General features: G+C 43.6%; 1 protein-coding gene across 2 annotated transcripts in view; it reads left to right on the forward strand.

Annotated features, from left to right (window-relative positions):
• The window catches only part of LOC144128532 (adenylate cyclase type 8-like), a 343381-nt gene that overhangs the window by 270608 nt on the left and 46913 nt on the right, over window positions 1-25860 (forward strand). For both annotated transcript variants that reach the window (XM_077661985.1, XM_077661986.1), the window contains exons 5-8: window positions 2285-2434; window positions 6326-6462; window positions 13042-13153; window positions 20363-20490. In XM_077661985.1, coding sequence (XP_077518111.1) covers window positions 2285-2434; window positions 6326-6462; window positions 13042-13153; window positions 20363-20490 — 527 coding nt within the window. The remainder of the gene's footprint in view (window positions 1-2284; window positions 2435-6325; window positions 6463-13041; window positions 13154-20362; window positions 20491-25860) is intronic.

Here is a 25860-nt window from a genome sequence, read left to right on the forward strand (position 1 = left end):
AGAACTTGGTAAGGGGTCACGTTAAGTGGTCGAGACTACATAGCCCTCGACAACTTTGTCAGCCCACGTCTGTCCAGGGGCACAGCGTAAGATGCGTTCAGAACGGAAGCAAATACATTTTCTTCGTCATCGTCAGTGCTTGTTGTGACGCCTTTCACATCTTTCTTGTTTCTCTTGGCTTGCGGCGTTGCGTATACCATCACGAAAATAGTTAAGTTAACGACAATTTTTCAAGGTTTCCAATTTTACTGTCAGCTCAATAGTTAACAAAATGACGCGAAATTCACCATTATTATGGGAGTCATCTGGGGAGAGTACTCATGCTCTGTATTTTGAAATACTTGTCCAAAATAGGAAGTAAAGCCCTTTTACAAAATAATATTTACCCCTCAGAATACTGGTGGCTCCTCGTCTGTTTTCAAAATGAACAAAAATTAACAGCAATATTCAAAGCTAAATTTTTTCATCATGATTCCGCACGAAAATCCCTCAAGCGTCATTGCTTTGAAAGTGTGGAAGCCCGGTAACAAAATCTGCTCCTGCAAAAGTTGCACTGACGACACGGGGTATGCAGGGGCCAATCACTAATATATAACCAGAATATATTGGCTAGAATTTTCGTTTTCAGTGAGCTAACTTTTCTAGGTTGCGCCACATTGCTTGCTGAGTTCTTGTAAAGCCCATAAGGGATTTCTCTGCAATCTTTGCGATTGCAGGTAAATTGATAATTTGATGGTCGGGATAATTTTTATGGGGTGAAATAGTAGAGAATAGCTAGCTGCTTTATAAAGATTTCCAGCAGGCTCGATGCCGCTGTGCAAACGCTTTCTCCTTCTTTAATTACTTCTCTAATATTTTCGTCTAGTATTTTAAAATGTTGTTTAATTTCTGTTATTGAATATCGCTTCTGGCGCCGTCGATTGAGTTTTTTTTTTCGCTCGAGATTTCCATAGTACAAAGTTTCCTAATTAAATTTCTTGTTTTTTTTTCTATGCAGAGCTTGCTTGTGTGGACAGTATTTACCTTACCACCCTGTACAGATTGTTGGTTAGTTCAGAGCCTTCCCAATAAGAAGGACACGCATTACAAATCTAAACCATAAAAAAACAGCGGGGTACACCATCAACTTTGTCGCCACTAGCGAAGGAGTATTAATTAATTTAGGGGCCCTAATGAGCCTTACAAACTCACGGGAGTATGTATATATGGCAACGAGACTAACAGAAAATTATGCTCGCGAAGTAGTCGAAACGTTCTGTGAGGTTGTCGTTTCAGCAATTAACCACTCATTTCCGCCGTAGAGAACAGCGTATGTAAAACTAAATGCGGGGGCTCTAGGGCGCACTATGCGGAGACCATTAACGGGAACAAATATACTGCGGTATATGTTAACGGTCAGTGTAGGCCGTTGGCCAGCTGCCGGCTTGACAAAATAAAAAAATGCGAATAAAAATAATAATATTCACGCGAAGTTACTTACGAAAACAGTAGTTTTCTCCAGGCAGTTCCATCCAGTCGCTATCCTCAATGCCCATGAAAGGAAAGCCGCAACTATAGTTCATCTCGCAATTTACCCGTCACCTCTCTCTGTGTGGCCCCCTAATTCTCTCCTTTACAATTTTTTCGAAGGCATCGTCTAATTCCCGTTATCAAACCCCCTGGGAAAGAAGCCGAGCTGTCTTGGAATTAGGGGGGGGGGGGGTTTATTACAGCAGTTTTGTGTAGACTGTGCCAAATCACTTGCTTTAATAGCCACTGTCACGGCAGCAATTGGTGAACATTTTGTTACTATTCAAGTTTTTTATTCACAGTGTTTGCTGTATGAGGGACTTTTTGACCTCTTTTTCATATGAGCGTGAATAAGTTGCCACGAATAAAGCCGACGTCCGTCACAACAAATTTGTGGTATTTCTAACAATGTTACGCAGGTTAAACTGGTGCCTCTAGGGGTGCGAACTCGTAAGAATGTGTCGACTCTGGTAATGTGATCTCCTTGGGACTGAATTTAAGGGCCTGGGTCCAAACGCTTTCGCAAAAGTGGAGATGCTACTCTGCTGCTGTTGACATTTTTTACATCCTGAAGGTGGTGAAACGGCGGAAACAGTATTCTTTGTTACGGCACGTCCTTGAAATATTGCAGTGCCGAAACCGAAGTGCCTTGTACCTCTGCTTTAAGGGTAAAACACAGTCGCGTTTATTTTAATGTTTGCCGGAACAAACAATTACTAGACGAGCTGGAATGTTGAATACACCTTTCATTTGTCGCCTTTTCTTCTCTTTGCAGATTCTAACCAACTCTTGCTTGTATATCTGCATCAACTTTGTCAGCATGTACACAAAATACCTGACGGACAGAGCGCAACGGAATGCATTTCTGGAAACACGGAGATCTATCGAAACTCGTTACCGCACAGAGAAAGAAATAAAGAAGCAGGTGAGGCTGTGCCCGCAAGGCGCACCTGCTGGAAGCTTGCTGTGTTCTAATCCGAAACGGTTCTTCCCGTCGGAGTAATGATACCTCCCTCCAGGGAAATGGTTGGAGTGTTAGTGTTCACATGAACTTGGCGTAGTCACATGCTCGTCAATTGGTAGGATCGAAGCCGATGGTAGAGAGAGGGCAGGTAGATAAGATTTCTGTGCACACAAAGTGAACAAGGGAGAGAGGAACCTCAGGGAAGCTTCCTGAGGTTTCCACCTTCCTTGTTCACTTTGCGTTTGATAGAGTCGTGAAATTCACAGAAATAGTATGACACCTGCTGTGATCCTGCCTATTATAAGCTTGTCACAGAAGAACATACTACTGGGGACAAAAGTTTCCGGGACGCGAGTTCTAGGAAAAAGGTTTATTGTAGCGTCACCTTGCTACCCAGTCTCCTGATGTTGTGAAGGGAGGAAGGCGCATTTAGGCTTCATACAATATCAGGCGACTTGGTAGCGATGTGGAGCTACAATAAAATGTTTTTCCTAGAACTCGCGTCTTGCAATCTTTTGTGCCCAGTAGTACGTAGACGTAATTTGGGGCATTGACAAGAGAACCAAATCACCATTGCAGTGTGACCGGGAACTGTCGCTATTTACCCTAGAGTGAACAAATTTTATCACAGATGTGGGGTTACAGCTTTCCATATGAGCCACACAGCTAAGCGCTGAAACAAAAAAAAAATCCTGATATTTTGTAAGTTTCGCAGTTGCTGCGAAACGGAAAGTCTGAATAATTGAAAGTAAGCATCCGTAAGTACAATCTTTCCTTCAGATACTCCGCAAAATTTATTGTCAAGTTATGCAGAGCATCTGAAATATGCTTCTCTTCGAGCTGAATGCGATCCCAGGGTCAGTGGAAATATGCTTTGTTGTGGGAGTGTGATTCTTTTAGTTTATTTTAAATGCACAAATATAAGCCTAAAGTGGAGGTGTAATGCTTTTTTAGAAATTCTACGAGATACAAGGCTAAAGTGAATGAAGCTTGTTTTTGAAGAGGTTTTTGCTATAGCATCTCAAGTAATGTCGTGATCGTCGATTGAAGTTGCGGCTATCTTCAGGCTACTCCTCAATGAAGCTAAGAAATTCGGAGAGTTTAAAAAATTACGTCAATGTTTGTGACGATTCAGATTTCCGCTGCCTAAGCTCACATCTTGCCGTGCATCCTCCTATTCTGACGAACAACGCTTACGGCCTTTAGCTTCAATGGCGTAGATTTTATTCTTCCTAGTAAACATTTCTACGTTAAAAATCTACTGCCGCTGCAAACGGCGTCATCATCGGGCTCTGTGAACGTCTTCACAGCTTTGTTAAGCAACAACATCATTTTTAACATTAGCACAAAATTACTTGGCGTGCTTTGCGTGCAGATTAACACATTTCACTTTTTTATGGTCCCCGAAGGTTCCCGAATATAACTCTTTGTGATAGTTTTTTTTTCGCTGATCAAGGCTCTTTGATATCGTCCTTGTTAAACAAGTTGTCTCTTTTTAACCTGATTTTCTAAGAAACAGAAATTTCTTGAGCATGAGGTGAACCTTATTGGTCTGCATTGCGAGGCAGTTAAGGCAGGAAGTGCAAATTTCTTGGAAAGAACTAGCCACTTCTTCACTTATTGCCTCATTTCCGGGTGCTTCACCTTGAGGTTAAGGAAGCCAGCTTGCTTAAACGGCATATGTCGCATCATTCATTAGCTGTATCGCAAGTGTTTTACCTCAGGTAACGAGCGGACACGTTTCGTCTTGCTTCTGCTCTGTGGGCTTGCTGTGTATTCAGGCTTGTGACTCGTACCATGCTTTTTCCACAGCACTGTCAGTATAGGGCATTTTCTTTGTGGTGAGCGGCGTCTTAATTCTATATCTTAACCTAAAATTTCTCAAGCGTCCGAAAATCATGTGGACCACGCGGAGCTGGAAACGGGAACTCTGGGGAATGGTCTTGGAAATGGGCCGGCATCATTACTGATCTCAGGATATGGAGCAGAGATTGGGCGCTAGCGAAAATGTGTAATCTGTAGTGATATGGTTTAATATGGACTTCGTAGCGGGCGGTCTCACGGCGGTCCCGACGCTGTTAACATGGTCTCATGGGAGTTCCGACGCAGTTGTCGCGGTTTCCATAGGAGCTTTGATGCTAGTAAGACGACACCATGGGAGTTCCGTTACCCTTGTCGCTGTACGATGGGAGTTTCGATACCACGCCGCGGTCTCATTGGGTTTCGAAGCTGTTATCGGGTCTCATAATTACCCTGACGCTTTTGTCATGGTCTCATAAAAGCCACGCAAGTCGTGGATGCTGTTATGCCGTGACCATTGTGTAAAAATATACTCTGCTTCTACTACTATACTACACTTTTCTTACGCCATGGTCGAGACCTCTTTGCCTCGCTGAAAGACGAGAAATTGTGAAGTTTTTGTGCTTAATTTCACGTCGTACTCCAACTCCAACTGTTGCGCCAAGGGCTTGAGCTGGCCGCCTCGGCACGCCGTCGCGTCCTTCGCCGGAGCGCAGAAATTAGCATTCTTGGAAAGCACTTAGCCGGCCACGGCGTGGCGCGTTCAGTGTTTGCAGACAGCGAGGTTCCAGGCTCCAAGCGTCGCTCCGCCTCCTCAGCGTCTTCTTCCCTTCCGCATAATTGGCCTTTGCCGTGGTGCGTACTAGCGGCCGCATCGGCTTTCGCTGGCCGGCACTTTTAATGGCCTCGCGGCGCGCGGCCGTCGGGCATCGCGTGCTTGTCTCAATCTGCTCTCATGAAACTTCAATTATGCAAGAATCTCAGGCGCTGCCAGCTAGGAGTGCGGGGTATCCTCAATCAGGCGAGTTTATTTACGTCACACTCGAACTTCGCGCAGTTACCTAGTACTCGAGTTGTTGCTAGTTTCAGCTCATTTGCCTGTGGATGTGCAGGGACTTAGCAAATACGGGCATGCTTAAGCAGTCCGATGAAGGCCGCTGAATTTGAATGCAGATAAAGTGATGTCACTTTCAATGGAGAGATACACTTCCACGATAAGTTATAGTTTGTGGTGGTTTAACGTCCCAAAGCAACTCCGGCTGTGACGGACGCTGTAGTGAAGGACTCCGGGAATGTCAACCACCTGGGGTTCTTTAACGTGAATTGACATCGCACTGTACACGGGCCTAGAGAATTTCGCCTCCATCGAAATAAGACTGTCACGGCCGAGATCGAAACTGCGTCTTTTGGGTCAGGAGCTGAGTGTCATAACCACTGAGCCACCACGGCGGCACGATTAGCTATAGTTTGGTTCGTGATGTTTTCATTGCGCGTGCTGAATTTGCTCTTGGTGTCGCTGTCCAAGGCGACTTCGCAAGTATGAAATGAGTGTGCATTGGTTGTGGAGAGATATACTTGTACTGAGTTAAAGAAGTGATCCAGGCAATGAAATAATGCCGTTGTTCTGTTAAAAAATATGGCAGCGTCACTTTTTTGTACACGTAACAGCGTGTTCTTTGGCGAAATTTCTTTGGCACCTCAGGTTAGGGCTTTCCAAAATGTGTTAAAATTATGGCTTTAGACGCATGAACTATTGAGGTGGAAGAAAAGCGCTAAGTGGTGTTTGCCCATTGAGCTGTCTTGTTGATTCAAACAAGTTTTGTAATTCTTGCGTTTAAGTCAAGATCCGTTCAGAACGTCCCAGCTGCAACAGGTTCCGAATGCCGATAGAAAGTTATATGGCTTCTGTTCATGCAGCCAAATTATGTCTCTTCGTTTAAGCGTGATCAAATGGATACAGTGCTGGTTAAATTAAGCGCGTTTTTAAAGAATTTTTCTGTTGCACGGTTCTTCACTGCATTTTCTTTATTGTTATCGCTCCTTGCGTCGCAGGAAAGCCTGCTGCTGTCACTTCTTCCCCGCTTTGTGGCCCAAGAGATCATCAAAGACATATCGAACGAAGAGGATCACCGCAAATTTTTTACCTCCCAGTTTCACAAGATCTACATTCATTGCTACGACAACGTGAGGTAAGGCCGTGGTTCTGCCGTACAGAACTGTTGCTATGCTCGAACTAACCGATGTGCTCCCCTGCTCGACCCCGTTGATCGGTCCATCCCTTCAGATTGAGTTGTAACCAAAAAGAGCGGGCGCAATTATACTCGCTAGTCCAGCTGTTGCCGCACCAAGAAGATGGGCGTGGTACCAATGCTTCAGTACTACGGGCGGAGCCTTCGAGAAGCAAGCAATATTGAGTCTCTTGCACACGCATGAGGGAAAGATTACCCTATGAGGGAAAAGATTAGGTTTGTCCCGAATTTAGTGGAAAGCGCGCGTGGACTTCATATATTTAAAATTGAGCGGCTTCGGCAGTGGACATTTTCTGTCGAGCATATGGGCAGAGCCTTGTTTACCTTAGGGAGATATAACTGGGTAACAGAGCCGGGTTCACCCTTTGGAGAATTATTCAGAAGCGATCTTGGTTCAGGCAAAGGTTTTGCAATTATTTGCAACTTTGGTCGAGATAGCAGAGTTGTTGCAGCACACAACATGAAAAGATCTCGAAATTTAGAACAGCGAATCCTTCGATGCAATTATTTCCAAAACATCGATATCTTACACAAACGGGGTTTTCTTCGTTGTCAACGGCATTGTCATCCTAAGTATTTCGATATTCCGCGTATTTGCGAATACGGGGAATAGCGAATAAAAATCTGGGCGCCGGATGGCTGTGCCGTGGATCACGAGAATAATCCTGGTGTTTGCGCAATATATTGATGCTTAGAAAATATTCGTCTTCAGGATTGTGCTCATGCATATGAGATTAGCCGTCATGTATACGCATGCTATACGGGTAAGGGAAGACAGCTCTGAAATGATTGCTCTGGCCCTTTGTTATGCTGTGCGGGCATATGAAGAAATAAAGGACATCAACCGCTAGGGAATTAAAAATGAAACAAAATAAGTATAAAAGACGAGCACGCGTGGGGAGGGTTTGTCAAAGTTCCAGTGGTCTTACCTCGATTGCTGAAGGGAGGGGGAGAGGGCGCAGTTAAAGGCACATTTTTGCGTTGAGCTTGTGGAGGGCATTTGTATACCAGGCTAATTCTTTATTAGTATAATGCATTCATCGAACAAAAAGTTGTTCAGTGGCGTAGGAGGAAATGATGCGTTATAACGGGGAAGAATACGCTCGTGAGTTGAAAGTTCTTGCGTTTTACAGCCTGTTTTGCAGATGTGGTCTGTAATAGAGCGCTGCACGGTCGTTTGTTGGGCGCTCGCATGGTACTGGTAGAGAACTGGACGGGTGTGCGTGATGGGGAGAATGAACAACTGCCCTAATAAAGAATAGTAAAGTCGTCAAAAAGGAAATACAGTGGAGACACACTGCTCCTAAGTGCTACATGGCAGTATGTTCGTCGCATCTCCGATATCTTTTTTGCGCTTTTAGTCCTTCGATATTCACAGGTAGACGAGAAGTTGGACATGAAAAAAATCGCAAAATCATACAAACGACAAAAGAACTGTGAACGGGAAATCCGCTTTCAGAATTTAAGGAAATTACTTCGCGCAATACGGCAAAATGGCTTCGTTGCAGATGAGTTGTGATTTCGCGCGCACTTTTTGAAAAGCAGGGGCAGGGTAGTTGGGTCGTTTTGCCCATTGTCTATGAAAACGAACGCTGAATACAAGGCTCACCTCTGCCGCAACTATATTCGTGTCATTCTGCCAATGCCTAGTGCTGTAGTGCTCCTTGGAAAACCTTTGTGCTTATTTTCTAACGCTGAAACTGTGCTAGCAGGGGAGTAGAGCTTGCTGTATATTTTTGTTGTACTGCTCAGCGCGTCTTCGCTATACTAGCCAATATATTTAAGGCATTCTCGAATGTGAGGCAATGATGTTCAGATTTCCGAAAGAGGTGGGCCTAGAAGAAAATAGTTAGAAATAAAATATCAGCTATTTCTCTTCGTGTTGCATTAGCGGTCATCTTCGGCTTCTAAAACGAGCAGCGCCGTAGCAGCGCGTGGTTACAACGCGGCGACCTTCAATGGATGAAGGTCGACCTTAAGAGTAGTGTTGTTGCAAGAGTGCAAGTGAAATAAGAAACGAGGAGCCTGGCTTTCCGATCTATGTGAGCGGTGGCTGTGAAAGAAAATTTCTCACAGAAGAGGACAGAATATCGCTATCGCGCTTATGCCCAGAGGGCTTACATTATTCTTAATTTAGTACAAGTTAGGATTACTGACGCATAAAGTGTGTGAGGCACTCAGGCAGCGAAATGGCCCAACGCTTTTACTGTAACTTTTCAAACTAAAGAAAAAGAAAATTGAAAGGTGAGCGCGGCGGGTGCTAGACGGCTATCCTTAAGCAAAGGCTAAAACATGAGAACTCTTGGTAGAGCTGCTAATGCAGGTGAATACTAATGCATCGACATGCAGTTAACTCCTTTATATCGTCGATTCACTTCGCCTCCAGGCATATTGGAAGACCGCATTAGTGCTGGAAATGAGAAAATGGCTCATTTTGTCGTTACCTTCGTTGTAGAGGGAGGGTACCTTCAGCGATTCATAATTAAAAAAAACATTTCTGTTAGCCGCACGCTCCAGCTGTGCAAAATAAAACGCTGTTCTTTACGCTTTCTTTCTTTATTACGAGTGTGTGCGCACTCTCTTGAATACGATGTGATGAAATTTTTGTGTGTGTGCGTGCGTCTTCATTACGTTTATTACACATCTCTTAAAGTCGAAATGTTTTCTAATTTTAGGCAACAAGAGTACTGGTTTCATGGACACGCATTTAGGACAGTTGCGCTGTAGCTGAGGGGCAAGCCAAGAAGCATTGTCACTGTAAACTTGCGGCTTGTTTAGAAAGTGTTGTCAGCGTGAAAAGAAATGCGAAAGAGACAGTTAAAAATAGGATCCACCAATAACAGGAAGATACATGAAACAGGCTTCCTATTAATCCATTTTATTTGCTTCCTAATTGCGCGAAGCGTACTTCTTGGAAGCGTTACTAAGCCCTGGCTGCATTTCTTTTCTAGCAGCTATTATTTTTTGTTCCTGTGTTCCTGTCCGCGCTATGGAATTGCGCAGTCGAGAAGAGTTGTGAAAACTCCTCTTCCAACGCCATGCCCTCTTTTACAGGGGAAGCCGGATGAATCTATTTAGGGAGTACGCCTAACACGATAGTTCTGGGTGGACAAGATCGACTATGCATTAGGCAACTCTAACCTCAGCCTCTCTTTTACTTCCACGACGCGGGAATGGGCCATTTAAGAAACGGTTTTTTCGTCCAGATGTAGATATAGAGTTAATAAATTTACATCATACTTTTTCTGTTTAGGATGGCTTTACCACAAACGAAAAAAAATGGATGATGTACAGCAGATTGCAAAATATGTAATGGAAAGAAACTTTCGAAATCCTATTGACGTTGCTGTTCATATTATACAAATACAAAGTGAACGATTTTACGAGATTGGGTGCGGATCATTATAGGGGCACAAAGAAAAAAAAACACGGAAACTCTGGAAGGGGTGAGACGTACAGAGCAGTGCTATAAATATTTAAAAACAAAAATTTGTATCGTTAAGGTAAGCATGCGGTCTTTCGAGGCAGTGAGTTGTGATGTATAAGAAAAATGGTTTGCACGACAAGTTGGCATATGCGCACGAAGGCTGCGTTTCTTTGTTTGTAGTTCATTTCCTACTGGCATATGGAATGTGGAAGCACGCTTACTAAGTCATCGCATTTGGTGAACGACCAGACCACGCGTCTGTATCTCTCGCACTTTGCGTTTCGAAACAGCGAAGCACTCCAGGCCTGCGGAATGCTCCAGCCCGCAGAGCCGATCGGGGGCGATCATCTACATGCCCACGCATTCTCCCGTGCCAATGCGCCTAAGTTCGCGGGGCGACATCTATTTCCCGCTCCGGCTTGCAGGGCAGATCTGCCTGATGCGGAAATGGCCACATAGCATTGCATGCATAAACTCCCCATCGCGACTGTAACGAGGGCCACGGCAGACGGCAGCTGGAGTTGGATGCATTTAGCTGATCACCGCTCACGTCTGTGCAGGAATTCCAGCATTCCTACGTGTATGTTTAGTACCCTCTTACGGAACGGGAAGACCCGCGCGAAACTTTCTACGGTGTTCAGATTAGGAGATAGGAGTTCCAGGCTACGAGAACTTGCACTGCGGGAGCCGTATACGAAAAGAAAAAAAAACGAAACAGTTATGGGACAGAAAACTAAACGTTTTTCGTTTCTGTGTAAGATTGCACCTAAATGGGTGGCTTTTGCGAGCCACGTTCACTGTTCACTGTCTTGTGGGCCTGTCTGATTAAGCATTATGTAGTGCTTTTTAAGAGAGAAATGTTTTGTGCCTTTTGGCCATTTATCCGGCCTGCGATCAGGGCTGCTCTGCTGGGATCGATGGGTGACCTTACCTTCTCGTCTGCTTGGGATCGCTTAGCGATCGTCTAGCAGCTTTCCTCTGCTTTTCGTGCCGTCGGGTGTAGCTTTCTTTTTGTCCTACACATTTAATTTTGCGTAAACGTAACAATTAAACGATATTCTAGAGCAGTCCTTTGTTTTCTACGTTCAGTAGATGAAGGTTCAATTTTTTTGAGGCTTAACGACCCAAAGCGACTCAGGCTATGAAGGACGGCGTAGTGGAGCGCTCCAGATACTTTTGACAAAGTGAGGTTCTTTAACGTGCCCTGACATCGCACAGCACACGGGACTCTAGCAATTCACCTCCATCGAAATGCGACCGCCGCGGCTGCGAACAATCCCGCGTCTTTCGGGTCAGTAGTCGAGCACCATGACCGCTGAGCCACCACAGCGGCTGTTAGACTAAAGAAAAGAAAAAAGATGCGCGCGCGCGCACGCACGCCATCCCACCCCCCCACACACACTCACACGCACACACGCCCACGCGCACACACGCACACACGCGCACGCGCACGCACACGCACACGCACACTCTCACTCTCACACACGCACACGCACGCATACGCACGCACACGCACACACACACACACACACACACACACACACACACACACACACACACACACACACACACACACACACACACACACACACACACACACACACACACACACACACACACACACACACACACACGCACGCACGCGCGCACACACACACACACACACACACACACACACACACACACACACACACTCTCTCTCTCTCTCTCTCTCTCTCACACTCTCACTCTCACACTCTCACTCTCACACTCTCACACTCACACACTCACACACGCACACACACACGCACACACGCACACGCGCGCGCACACACACGCGCACATGAGATGCCATGGTCGCTGTTACTGCGACCACAAAAACTTGGGCATTCACCAAATATTGCGAGTACGACTGTGTCTGCGCCGAATATTCAAGCAAAAATATCTCCCCTTTGGTCCACATGCAAAAACGCTTCGGAACAAAAAAAGGACGGTACTATAAACCATGTTCACGCACACTGGAGTTAGGGCGCGTTGTAACCGCGGTAAACCGTTGCACTCCAACTGCTCGTGAACACTGTTATCGGCTGCGGCTGTGTAAACTTGGACAGAGAATTTGATCAGCCTGTTCGTAAACGCTGCCTGGCTCTTGAGCTTGAAAGGAGATGCGTTTGCCCAGAAAAGCTCCACTTTCACAGACCTTGCTCAGATCGCCGGGAATATTTTCTCTATAAAGCTACCGACACGTAAAATACATAATGGTAGTGTCCCGTTTCTTTTCAAAATTTTCCAGTATAACTTTCTGCGTAATTGCTGCGCTAAAAAATCTGCGAATAATTTAAGGCAATGAATTCTTCGAGTCCAAATTCGTTCTATTTTTGGTATGCTGCGTGCTACTACACAACACTATGGACGATGGGAGAGACAAAAAAAGAGAAAGGTACTGTCTATGGCGGTTTTACGGTGATTATCCTAATTGACTAAGCAGTTCTGACGCGGTTTATATTCGCAGGAACGTTTCAATGAATGCATGAGTTTAGTAAGCTGAAGGATTCCTTTATCTTTCACTGTCATGTTTACTGCGGACTGAGTGGCCGTCACGTTAGAAAAAAACTTCTTAATCCATTTCAGCCGGAACGAACCTGATAACCTTAAAATCGCGTTACACGGTACATACGAGACGCTATCGCCATGTTTTGTGCATATGTATATGACGGACAAACACCAGGAAATACAAAAAAAACAGTTTTGATTCAGTTTTGATTCTATTGTCTGAGAGCAGTCATCTACAACAGACACGTATGACCGGCAGCTAGAGAAAATGGGCATAAAAAACCGGGGATGTAATATATGCGCGGATTACAGGAGCAACACATAGCAACAATACACAGGCGGATTTCTCCAACTGCTCCAATAATTTTCTACCGCGATCCGATATGACGCGAGTCTGGGCCTTGCGTAGAATTCAACGAATTTATTCAGTTTTTTTTTCCAGTGAGGAAACTGCTGCTCCTCCAACATGTGCTCTTTAGCATGCGTCATCGATACAAGCTAAATTATATTCCAGCTCATTTTTCTTCACTATGTTTCTCCTTTACCTTTGATCGGGACAGCATCCTCTTCGCCGATATTCAAGGGTTTACAGCTCTGGCGTCGAGGTGCTCGGCTCAAGAACTGGTCAAGGTTCTGAACGACCTCTTCGCTCGTTTTGACCGGCTGGCAAGCGTAAGTGATAATTTTTTTTATATTCGCTGTAGCACAGTTATGAGGCAGCGATTGAAGTTGTTGCTGTTATCTCATTGAGATTACGTGTTTAGGCATTGCGCAACGACCTTTCATGCAAATAAAGAAAGCAACGTCACCTTTTTGGACTGACCTCACAGCAGAAGGTGTTTTTACACATAAAGGCCTTCTGCAATGTCTCGGAATCTGGATGCCCAAGATGGTGCGAGTGGTTGGAACGCAATAGTGTGGAGTTCCTCTTCGCTTACATTGTGAAACAGTCGTGCTCGTTCTTAAGACGCGGTAAGCGCAATAGCATGGCAGTAAGTACGCTTGCATGTTTTTAACCTAATAGCGTTAAAGGCCCATTCTCCAGAAAACGTGGTGCCGGCAAAAGATCACGACAGTAACTCTGGCAGGCGGTCCCCAGAAAGCAACCTAGGAGGCACGTGGGCCACCTAGGTTGCGTGACCTCGCGGCGTTGTCACAACCTGCCCATCGGATAGTGAGCGAAGTGCTTGTCCCCATTTTTTTTTCAGATGAACTCTGTCTTGCGGCTAATGCAAGGACCTAGTTAGCACTCCAAGCAAGTAATTGTTTCGAGAGGGGGAGGGGGGGGAGGATACGGCGACACTTTGTGTGAAAAAAAAATCCAGGAGGTGCACACGGCAATACGTTGAAGCCATGTAAAAATCAAACCACAGCACTCTAAAAACAAACCGGAAACCATAAAGAAAAAACCAAGACTGTACGCGGAAATACAATGCGTAGAATAATTCCTGGGGAGCCTAAATACAGCCATGACGAGCTTCTTTTGTGTGTGACGCAATGAAAAGAAGACGCTGTCAGCCGACATGTGTCGAAGGCCAAACCGTTACTAACTTTTCGCTGGTGTCGTTCGCTGGCCCTGACCTAAGAAGTGCATTTCATGTGACGATATTAAAAAATTCCTTAACGTACACGTTGAATCCAGTTTCATGGAAAAATAGATTAAAGTGGTTGCTCAAGGAGACAGCAATAGCAGGAAATTATTTTAGTCCCGCACTCAATAACCTAGGAAAAAACTATAATGATTTTTAGGTTGTTCTGGGGTTGAATTGAATTTTGAAAAAATTTTACAGAGTCGTTCTTTGAAAAGATATAAAATAGAGGCACTCAATGTCAGTGACATGAATGCAATTTAAAAAAATACTGATGAAATTTGTAGCCGTATTCAAAATTCTCTCTGAATGTAATCTTTCTACGAATGGCGGACGCAGCACTGCTGTCCTATCATAATGGCCAGCTGCCAAAACACCTTGTGATGTAAGAAATTCTAAAAACCTCTAACGATGAAGTGCTGAGGATAAACCTGACGTTGTCAGGCTTTGTTCTCAACATGGCATTATTTGATTTAGTGTGACGTCGTCATATATTATTTTATCAATGTGACAAAACTGCAGAGTAACATACCTAGAATTGCATATGTTAGCTGTTTTCTTTGAACCCGTGTGACGCCAGACGTACGAGCGTAGTTTTTGGCCGTGGTATGCTTTGTTTACCAAGAAAGTTTCAAACTTAGGAGAGTTCAAGGTGTATTATTCTGTAGCAGAATAAGTGTCGCGAACATCTAGCAACGTAAAAACAGCAAACTCTTTCTAAAACGCTTCGGCTTTGTAACAAAGGACAGCTGCTTCGTCCAAAAGAAGGTTTAAAATTCGAGGCAGAAGGGTGTTTTTCTTTTTGACGGGAAGGGAGGATTGTGAGTTTAAAATGCCAGCATTTAGAATGGGTTGTGCTTTTAATAAAAAAAAACCAGCGCGCAAACAGCCGGTCGCTAATGAGGGTTCTTGTAAAAGGCCGTGACCAGAAGTCTGCCGTGCCTTTTTTCGTTAGGTTCCTGCAGGTGTTGTCGGACGATTAAATGGGTGCAATGAAGAAAGTTTTGCGAAGTGTCCTGCAGTTGTGCAATCTCAGGCGAAAGGAGTGCCGTTAATGAATTTATGCCCAAACAATAGGCTCTCCGACGACACATTTCAACGAGTTGATTAATGGGAGCTGTGGGCTTCTCTTCTGACTGTGGCATTCAGTATTGCATGTGAAGGATTTAGTGATCCCGAAATATAATACAAATAGCACGTTCAACGTATTACACGTGCCGTCCTTACTATGATGAAAAGCTTATTGAAGAATTTTGCAAACTTTTCTGGCGTATGTTAATGCTATTCGAACATCTAGCTGCGAACACACAAGTTTCAGTTCGTCACAATGAATACAGAGATGAATCGGCGGCCTGGTTCAAAAAAACCGAAGTAACTTTCTGCCGGGTGAGAGAACAAAACGACTCGCGCTTGTATGGAAGGAAAAAATATTTTTGCCTGGTTCAGGGCGCCTTCAACGTTACGTTTCAATTCTTGTATCCCTTGGACGTTCCATTAATCGGCCTTGAAAGTCGTGAGTACCAAAGGTCGAAGCCATGTCTTGAGCTTGAGGTCACTTTCGTTATGCATCGCGGGAAGTTTCAGTTTTCGTTCATCACCTTGAGGCAGTAGGCGTTGACTCAATAACAATAATTATGGTTTAGATACATAATCAATCAATGGTTTACAATAATCAATGGCTTGGATAGATCAAGGTGAAAAAGAAACACAGTCCTAGTAGCCAAGTTGTCAATTATACCGTAACAAAAAAAAATCGAAGAAAATACACGTTTTATCACAAACAATTCACGAAGGATCGATTAAAAATTGAAACAAACAAATACAAAACAATCTATGTCATTCAGAATAAATACTTAAAGGCATAGCAATAGCCAAAGTGAAATAATTCTTTAGCAACAGTAGCAACACTGTTTTTGTTTGCACCTGACTACTACCTCTTCGCATATTCGCGTTTAGCAGCTTTTCGTATTTCATATTTAGTATTTTCGTATTTTTTGTTCAGATGTTATTTTTGCTCTGTTTGAAATAACCTGGGTTCTTGGTTTTTGCCTTGTACCGCGTCCATTGTACCGTTATTGTTGTTTGTTATTTCTGTATATTCCTTTTCCATGATTCTCCTCCCACACAATGCTCTTCGGGGCCTGTGAGGTATCAATAAATAATAATATTAATATTAACTGTGATATTTCTAGGAAAAGGGTAACATTGAGTACGGTCAGTCTTGAAACCTACATAATGTAGTGATGGCTAATGAGTATACATGTATGCATTCGATGTATTTGGGAAAGAAAGCAGCAGCTGTGTGAATAAGAATTAGTCATGTAATTGTTTCTATGTAGGCGTGGCTATATGCCTGTATTTATTAAGGATGACCGGGAGGTTGTGCAGAAGCGATTGCAACTTATAGTGAGTGCGGCAACCGGTATCAACCATGTATCAGTGTTACGCGTGTGAGCGTTATCATTGAGTTCGAAAGATGCTAGCAAAGTGAGGAATTGCAGGAATTAATTATTTCATCATCATGTTATTTAGCGATCATTTTATTCAGAACCGAATTAATTTGCTGCTAAATGAAAGGATAGCAAGGCGCGAAACACGTAAGCAATTTTTATGATGATTATGTTTTAGGAGTGAAAATGTTCCATTTTTGAGGAGAAAAATCTATGTTAGCAATTTTGCCAGGAATTTTTATCTGCAATACGTATCCTCTGGGTGTTCCTTCGTGACGTCAGTAATTTTGAGCTTGTCGTCAATAAACCATGTGGACTGCGGAGTTCATGTAAGCGCGACATCATGGTGAACATAGCAGCACATTCACGCTACTGTATCGATGCTTCGAGCGCTCTATAAATAACACGTTATTTGACGAAAGAAAGTTGTTTCCAACCGCCGTGAAACACTTCAGTATGTTATATTCCTGAGTGCGTGAGTGTGTGGCAAAATTGAAAATTGGTTTTTGGGGTAAGGAAATGGCGCAGCAAGTTTCACATCTCGGTGGACACCCGAACCACGCCGTAAGGGAAGGGAGGAAGGTAGGAGTGAAAGAAGTGCTGTAGTGGAGGCCTGTGGATTAATTTCGACCACCTGGGGATCTTTAATAATCACTGACATCGTACAGCACGCGGGTGCCTTTTGCGTTTCACCTCCATCGTAATGCGAACGCCGAGGTCGGGTGTATGGCGTATTCGGTTTTGTCACACGAGAGGTTAAGTTGTACCCCTGAGTCGGCATTAAAGAACTTCTTATTTGCGCTACCATGAAGAGTCATTACTTGGAACCGAGCCTCATCCCAGCGCTGGATTTGGTTAAATTCTCCAAACAGAATCTAAATGGCGTGAGAAGCGTGGCGCCAGTGTAGTCACTTGAAAGCGGCATGGAATACAATAGGAGCGCAAAGTCATTTCAAAGAATAATGTCAACTTTCGCTCAGTTTTGCTTGCATAAAATACCAAACAAGAAGGCAGTAGAGCTCTTTGGGAGTTCGATTTGTTGATCGGCAGAAACGCGCTTTACGACGCAGCATTTTTAGCATTTCAGATACTCGCTTTGGGCTAATAGAATTTTGAAAATGATCAAAAGTAGCATCTTGTGACCTTTATATCTGCGGTACCATCTTCTGACTTTCTCACCGGTTGGCGACAGGTGAAACACGCAGAAGGTATAAACTGGTTTAATTCAGTGGAAAAGAAGCAGAGTTAAGAACTATATAGAAGCTGGAAAATCCAGATTAGGAAGGAATTGTTCTATTATACCTGAAGAGGCAGTCCCCTAATTTTCACAGCTAGATTAGGGTTTCTTAGATCACGCAGCTACAAAAGGAAAATTAACCAAGAAGATGGCACATCGGCAGTGTGCGATAAATCTGTAAAAAGAATTGTGTATCTTATAGTCGAATGTGATGGAATCCATCCAGATGTTGCTGCAACCACAGTCACACTCTCTGAGGTCCTGAGGTTGAGACATCACAGTGGTCATGGGAATGAATCTGAGGTAGAAGTTAGCGAAAAGCGAATGGAAGATAGGTGAGTCAAAAGCTGAGAGTTGACATCAGGTTGCGAGTGTAGGTTTGAAAATGTATTTGAAGAAGACGGCTAATTTATAGGCCGATTTTTAACCCTTTAATGAAATACAAAGAAAAGAACTGAGCATGGTGACAACTGGCGTCGGCCCGTCTCAAAGGGAACGCTCTTATCTTCCATCCAGCATCCTGTTTACCTGCCGGTTCTCAACTTTCAGGCCGCAGGAAAAAAATATTTAATGCGACCGCTAATAATGGGAACGGCAGTTCGTATATATGGCCGTATGCATAAAGCATGTACGTTAATACTACTGATGTTACGTTCGTTGTCTTCTAAGTACGCAAGTAACAATCGTGCACTTATTCTTATGAACCGAAATGTGCTCTTAGTTCCAGCTTTTCAAAAACTGGGTTATAAACACCTGCCAAAAATTGGAACATCAGTTCACGCTATAACGCACGTTCCCGTGCTTATGTTGGTGTTGCAATCAATGCAGTGGCCGTCTTAATAGGGCGTGTGTGGAATTGACACCCTTTTCGACAAGTGCGCAGCGTCGTTTTGTTGCAGTTAGTGTCAGCCTTGCAGTGACCCAGATGAAATGAAGTGAATAACTAGTTTCGAGAGAAAGTCAGCCGCTTAAAGCAATTATTTCGATGTAGGATTCGGTTGTAGTCAGGTTTTGTTTTTTTCGGTTTAAACCGAAGAACACCAAAAAAAAAAGTAGTTTGGTTTCAGCCGGAAGGGTCAGTGTTGTTCTGCGCATGCCACAGCTATATTTATGCTTTAGATTTATAGGTTATTATTTTTAATACATCTATGGTACATTTCAGTGTTTACTTCTGAATGCTGTAGTCGTTTTTTCCGGCGAATAATATTTTCTAATAATGAACTACTGCTGTTTATTTTGGGGGTATAAACATACGCCACAACTAAATCTAGGAGTAATAGTTATCGGTTTTTATTTTTGAAAATATTTCGGCATATTTAGGTGTTTATAACTGAATTCAGCTTTCGCTTCGCTCCTTCGAACAATATGTTATACTAATTAATCGCCGCTTTTGTTTTGAAGACATATGCACACGCCACAACGATATCCAGGAGTTAGAGCTCTCGGCGTTTATTTTTCAAAATGAGGTGGTATATTTCGGTGTTTATTTCAGAATGCAGTTCTCGCTTTGTTTCGGCGATCAATATTTTCTACTAATACATTACTGCTTTTTTTGATGACATAAGCACACGTAAACACAGGGTTGTACTAAGACCTCTGCTTGAAGAAGGACGTGTTATCGTCACTAGAATAAGTAACGGAAGTAAAAACGACGGAACTGACACACATAAACACAAGTGGAAGTTTACTTTTAAAAATTTTGATGTCTCGTTATTGTTGAATTAATGCACTTTTTTTAAGCAAGAGGTCGAAGCATCAGATGGTCTTTGTAACAGTGATGGAACAGCCCCTGAATCTTCGCAATAACCAGAACATGACAGTTTTCTGTGACGCGTATGCAAGGTTCAGTGTACTCAGATTCAGCATGGAACCTGCTTAACCAGCTAACTGTCCTAGCGCCTCATGACTGTGTATAGACGCGCTTCGCTAGTAGACTGTGAGGAGGTGGCGTCTGCTGGTTTGAAAAGACTGCAGCAGTGGCTCAAAACGCACAACCGCGCTATTTAATCCAGGGGCGCCACCGTCTCCCAACCCCCTGTCTCCTCTGCTTTGTTAATTCTCTCCCTTGAGTGAGTGTAACTCATAGTAAATAGCCGGCTGGTGTTAATAGCTTGAAACAATAACTAAGCTATTATTATCACTAAATTATAGCACCATGACATAGAAGGCGTAAAACGAACGCTTGAAATACCGACGGCCTTTTCCACGGTTAAGTCTCTGCATAGTTTTATTATTCTTGCAGATGTGAATCGAACACGTACTTGCTATTTACTGGAATAGAGGAACCTTGATCCTTCTCTTTGTTCAGGCCTTCGGCTGTACGTGACGAGATTTTATCTGCTAGCGCTTATCATCATGAAATACACCAAGCTTTGTTTCTAAAAAAGGCTATCCAAATTTTTTTTCGTGCTTCTAAAATACCAGGCGCGACCTGTCTGTGTGGGATGTGGCGAGAAAATTTATACAACCAGTTAAGACATCTAGAGAAGAAAGCAAGCAATTAATAATGTTCTCTACGTGCTTAATCAACCTGTAGATTATTTGGAATTTCCGAAGTCTATCTGCCGAAGCTCGCAACGCCTCATGTTTTTTTCTTTTCCCCTAGGAGAACCACTGCCTGCGGATTAAGCTCCTCGGCGACTGCTACTACTGCGTCAGCGGTCTGCCGCACGTTCGGCCTGACCACGCGCACTGCTGCGTCGAGATGGGACTGCACATGATACAAGTGATCAAGTAAGCTGCTGCTAGCCGCCCATCGATGAATTAGATCGCGGTTCATCTTTTCCCTTTTTTTTTGTGGAACAAATTCAACGGTTCCTTACGCACCTTCGCTGATTTATTTCCACTTGGCAACCTTAGCTCCATTTTCTTTTTCTTTTCAGTAGTGCTGTAAGGATAGAAAAAAAGTGCTTGAAGAGATCTGATGGCATTCTGCTGTAAATCATTTTGCCGTTTAAGAAATGCGGCGCTTTCACCTTTTGTTTGGAGTTTGAGAATTTGTTCTTCTCTGGGGCGTAGTCACATAACTTCAGCATTTGTGCAAGTAAAATTGCTGTGCTAGTCAGGCATAGCGTGTCTAAGTACGCTAGGGGTTCTAAACTTACAGATCAATTTAGCAGATAAACATATTCAATACGGCAATAATATATTCTGTGATATAAGATGCAGTAATGTAAAACTGATCATTCCAGTCGAGTTCTGAAAATAAAAGGTCATTTGAATGGTCTGTGCAAAAACACATGGAAACTGCATAACTATACAAAAATAAAAAATCCTTTACACTTTTGTTCGTTAAGATATCGAACGTGGGATTAAACGTCTAGGACAGTATCTGGGCTATGAGTGGCACTGTAGTGGAGGGCTCCGGAATTAAATCCGGTGATTCTGTGGCATGCATTGGTATCGGAGAGCACTTGGGAGTTTAGCATCTCGCTACTATTTCAATGAGATCGCCATGGCCAGAACCCCATCGCGCAACCGTGACCTCACGAGTAAAATGCATACTGAAATATAGATTTTAGAAGATATGTAGCTCCTTTATGTCGAAATTTGGGCACTTCTGCAGTAGCAAACTAGAATGATACACAAGCTGAGGAATGTTAGAAACGCTACATCATGATGCTGGGTTTCGGACCAGTAGCGTCGGCAGTGGCACGAATGCTGTTACTGATCAGAATTTGCTTCCTAGTAGCTGTAGTCAGTGGATATCAGGTAATCATTCAGGCGGTGCTCAGTACTTCGGATAAATTATAAACTTACACTTACCCTACGAGAAAAGGACGAAAAAAATGCAGGTTGGAATGCGCGTGCTAGATTTCATCATCATCATCATTGTCAGCGTTAGTTCTATACTCACTGCAGGGCAAAAACTCCTCCTATCTGCCTCCAAATCATCCGGTCCTGCGCCAGCTGCGGCCCCCTTATCCAAGCAAACTTCCTCATCTCATCCGCCCACAACTTTCTCCCGCCTTCAGTTACGCTTGCCTTCTCTTGGAATCCATTGCGGTGCTCTTAACGGCCATAGGTTACCTTCCCTACTCATCACATGCCCTGCCCGTAGTGGATTTCCCCCATGTCTCCTCTCAAGGGTTCCTCTTTCTCAACATCTAGCTAGTTGAGCCTCCAACTTCATAATAAAACATATCAGAATAACGCCAGTCTGAGCAAATTGGCGCATTTCAATTATTTACGACCAACTTGAACATTAAATGGGGCACAACACTCAGGGCACTGGAACATTACCGCCCTTTTGTCTTTTCAGTCTTTAAACGCAACCGGGTTTGCATTGACTTAGCACGAAACCTACAGCATTAATTCGCCAAAACAACAAAAGAGAACTGTTTGAGCGTCACGATACTACATGTTGAGCTATCAGAGCTCATGTCGAGGAAAGATCATGAAGAGGAAACAGTTGAATAACAGGAAAATGATCTAAGTTGTGAACAGCACTTCGTGTCACTTGCGTTTCTTCGCAGCAGCTGCTTTTTATACGCAACCTTGCGATAATAATCTGAATGACAGGGAAATCGGCTTTATTTCGCTGCGCCAAAAAGCACTGATGGTGGTCCTAAAGGGAGAACTGAGAGGGTATGATTGCAGAGTATGGCGGCTTCACGGAAGTTCTCTGGAACTTCCTTCTGTCGTGTTTTTTTTCTAGTTTTTGAGTTCTTATTTATGTCTGGTTTGCGCCGAAAGCTGGAGCAAAGGTAGAGACGACATCGTATTTAAAGCGAAATGAGGCCCGAATGTCATCTTGAGGGATTAAGGTAACTGGAGCGTACGTAATGAGAATGAAAATCCCAAGGCCATGGGAATAAACGGTCTCATTTATTTCTGCCGCAAGCCGCTTAAGGAAGAGCGCTTCGCTAGGAAAGGAGCATTTCCGCGGACTAACAACAACCAGAGATGACTTAAGGCAGATACAAGCAAAAACAGTGGAAGCCCTTATGATTGAACCCTTACATGCATGGTCCTCTTTTGCCGAAAGCCTTTGGCGAGGTCCGCCAGGGCTTTCGCCGATAAACGTAGCATGGATCATGAAGCACCTAATGACACTGCAGTGCGTGCATCAGGTTCCGGGTAGTGTGCCTGCTTTGCCACGTGTCTTCAGAAATAATCTTTTGTTAGGGCTCGGGCGCTCAGTGTGAGCGTAGGAATTAAAATCTGGGACAATGGCGCCCGTCATTGAAGCAGCCCTTATGTTGAAGCCGCGCACGTAGGCACATGTCGGAGCAATCTGGGAATCTTTCCTGCTCGGCAGTAAAAAAAAAAAAAAACTAGGAGGATAATAGCTTTTCACTGTAACTGCTTTGACAGCGGGAGCTCATCATGAGTCGGAGATCGCCTATGATCGGAGTCAAGTTTTCTTTCTGTTTAGTGACTATGAAATTACCCCCTGGAGACCTGGTGACGGTCTTCGTTTCAAAGAAGCCATTGAAAGCTTAGAACCGATGTTGAGGACTGTGAGTGTACGGTTTCTGGTTATTATCACTTTACTACAAAAGCTAATGATCTTGAGCGGATGTACTTTTTGAATAAATTACGCTCGCGTCCAGCCGGGATTTGCACCACGGAAACAATGTATTTGTTGTACGGTGTGTGAAAGTTGCAGGAACTATGGAAGCGCTAGTGAAGGTATTAATATGTGGTTAAAGTTGCAATATGTTGCTGAATCATAAAGTTATGTTGTTAAAACATAGCGTGCGTTTTGTCACGGGGCTGTCAATCGGAGATGTGTGTTGTAAAATGGTTACCTTTTCCCAAGAAGTCAGATCAGCTGTGACGTATTCATGGGATTATTATTCAGCTAGGGCTTCGCAACTTGAAGTCGTCCACGATGTCGACGGCTATTAAAAAAAATGATTGGCAGTATACATACCAGCTTTTTGAGACCTGTTCTAGTCTTCATCTTCTGCATCAGTTATTTGATTTCAAAGCAGAGATTTTAGAATGCCTTCACAGAGCGAGACTAACGTTACACGACTCGAGCGCACAGCAGCCTCACAGGCCGATGGTATTAGCGGGTTCATTTTTCAAGCGTAATAGAAGGATCCTTGATCGGAGAGAAGATGTTAAATTTAACTGACACTAAAGCTGAGGCCTTGATGTGACAACATGACGAACTAATGACGTCAGGTTAGCTTATCCCGTACTCCTCCCCTCGTCCTCCCCTATTTTTTCACGTAAATGATTTATGTTGGTGTGACGTTTACCGAAGAAGATGCACCAACTCGCCCAGCAACACGTTTTAAATGAATTGTAACTGCTTAATAAAACGTGTATAGAAGTGCGGAGGTTTCGAAAATGCAAAATAACTAAAATAAAGAACAAGCTCGCTGAAATGAGTATTTTAGTTCGCGGTGGATTATATCCGAAATTAGTGCATTGCTCATGAAATGCCGAGCGCAAGCGTCAAGACCAGATTAGCGAAAGTAATTTTGTTGCTCAGGGGATTAATCGAATCGCGAAGGATCCAATAGGCGGAGAAACAAAGACAAATGTGCACAGGTTGCATAGGTATGTGAGGCAGGAATGAATATTTATCAGGTCTCAGTGCACAACTAAGGTGACACATTTTCCAGATATGTAAAAAGGGATTTTGATAGATTACAGATACGTGTATGCTAAATATGTAGAATGAGTCAGATAGATGCAGTAAAATAAACGAGCCGGACGACGCTTGCAAAAAAAGCTCATTATTGCTTGAGAGGGGATATCAAGTTGGGAATTGAGTGTGAGAGGCTGTGCTTAAGACCGTAAGAAACGAGGTGTTCAAGGCATTGAAGCTTCCAAACAAAATAACTTCGAGAATGAGACACCATACCTCGCTGCCTAGACTGTTCAAACTCTGAAACGTTAAAACGCACTGTCCAAACGTACGAGGAACAAGGTGACACTTGTGAGAAGAGTTTCAGTAGAGAGAAAGCTACAGTAAGAGTCTTTTCCGGAGAGGAAGGAAATACGCAGGTGCTTCCATTTACGCAGAGGATACCTGCGTCGATTAAATCGCTTCGGAAATGCTCGTTTCCGGCATCACTTAATTCCGCATTTTGTAAAGAAGAACAGTTCTTGCTGACAGATTTATATTGGAAAGCAGTGCTTTTATTCTGCAGTAAAATGTTATGCAAGTGACGGTTGTTCGAAAGCAGGCTTGAAAGAAAACGTCTTACGCGTACTGCGTCTCAGTGCTGGGGGAATTGGTTCCGCGCATTTAACAACCATTCGCTAAAGGGCCGTGGGTGCAGAGATATAGTACTGCTACTCTTTTTTTTTAAGTTTTGTAATCGTGCATAATCTCCATACTCCCTGTTTCATTTAAAAAGTAGTAAAGATACAAAATATGGAAGGCAGACAAACAATATGCTTTGCTTTCTGAGCGTAAGGAGATGCCTTGTATTAATTTTCAGTAGCAGGCGTTGAGTGGGACATATCTTAATATCATTTTGAATGTTATCTGCGCAGCGAGTTGGCATTCCCACCCGAATCGAGTGATGTTAAGGAGCTCACGTCCTAATTATTGCGATGTCGCCGAACACAGCGCTGGCGACGCTGACGTCACCAAAGTGTAGTAATCCGGATGGCAGGTCGACCGTGACACCAAGGTGCACTCCATAGCTGACGCCGAAACTGCCAAACAGAATCGTTAATAACTAATTATTCGCGCTTCGCACTGGTGTTCTGAGCTAATTTTCATGATTGCTTGGCGCGAAGGCCTCTTTGGATGTAAAAGAAAAAAAGGGACACTCAAGAACTTAGTCTCTGTACTTGTTTAGCAAGAGATCTGTACTGAAAAAATAAACTGTGAGTCCTCTTGACCGCAGGTCTATTGTTCCCACATACTGATAATAGTGAATAGCGAAGCTTGTCTAGCACAGGTTTAGTTCACCACTGTAAATCAGAATGACAGGGACTTAAATCTTGACACGAAGGAATTATTCGCGAGCAAAAGTAAATTATAAAAGCAAAATATTGACACGAGGATTGGAAGTAGAAGAAAAAAGAGATCGCAGCCTCTAGAAGTAGACGACGCTGAAGTGTAGGTCTGTTTCTCTGGTGCCCTCGTTCAGCCGCTGCAGTTTCTTCTCTGTGTAACAACTGTTACAC

This window comes from Amblyomma americanum, chromosome 4 (genome assembly GCF_052857255.1).
Source record: "Amblyomma americanum isolate KBUSLIRL-KWMA chromosome 4, ASM5285725v1, whole genome shotgun sequence".
Lineage (NCBI taxonomy): Eukaryota > Metazoa > Arthropoda > Arachnida > Ixodida > Ixodidae > Amblyomma > Amblyomma americanum.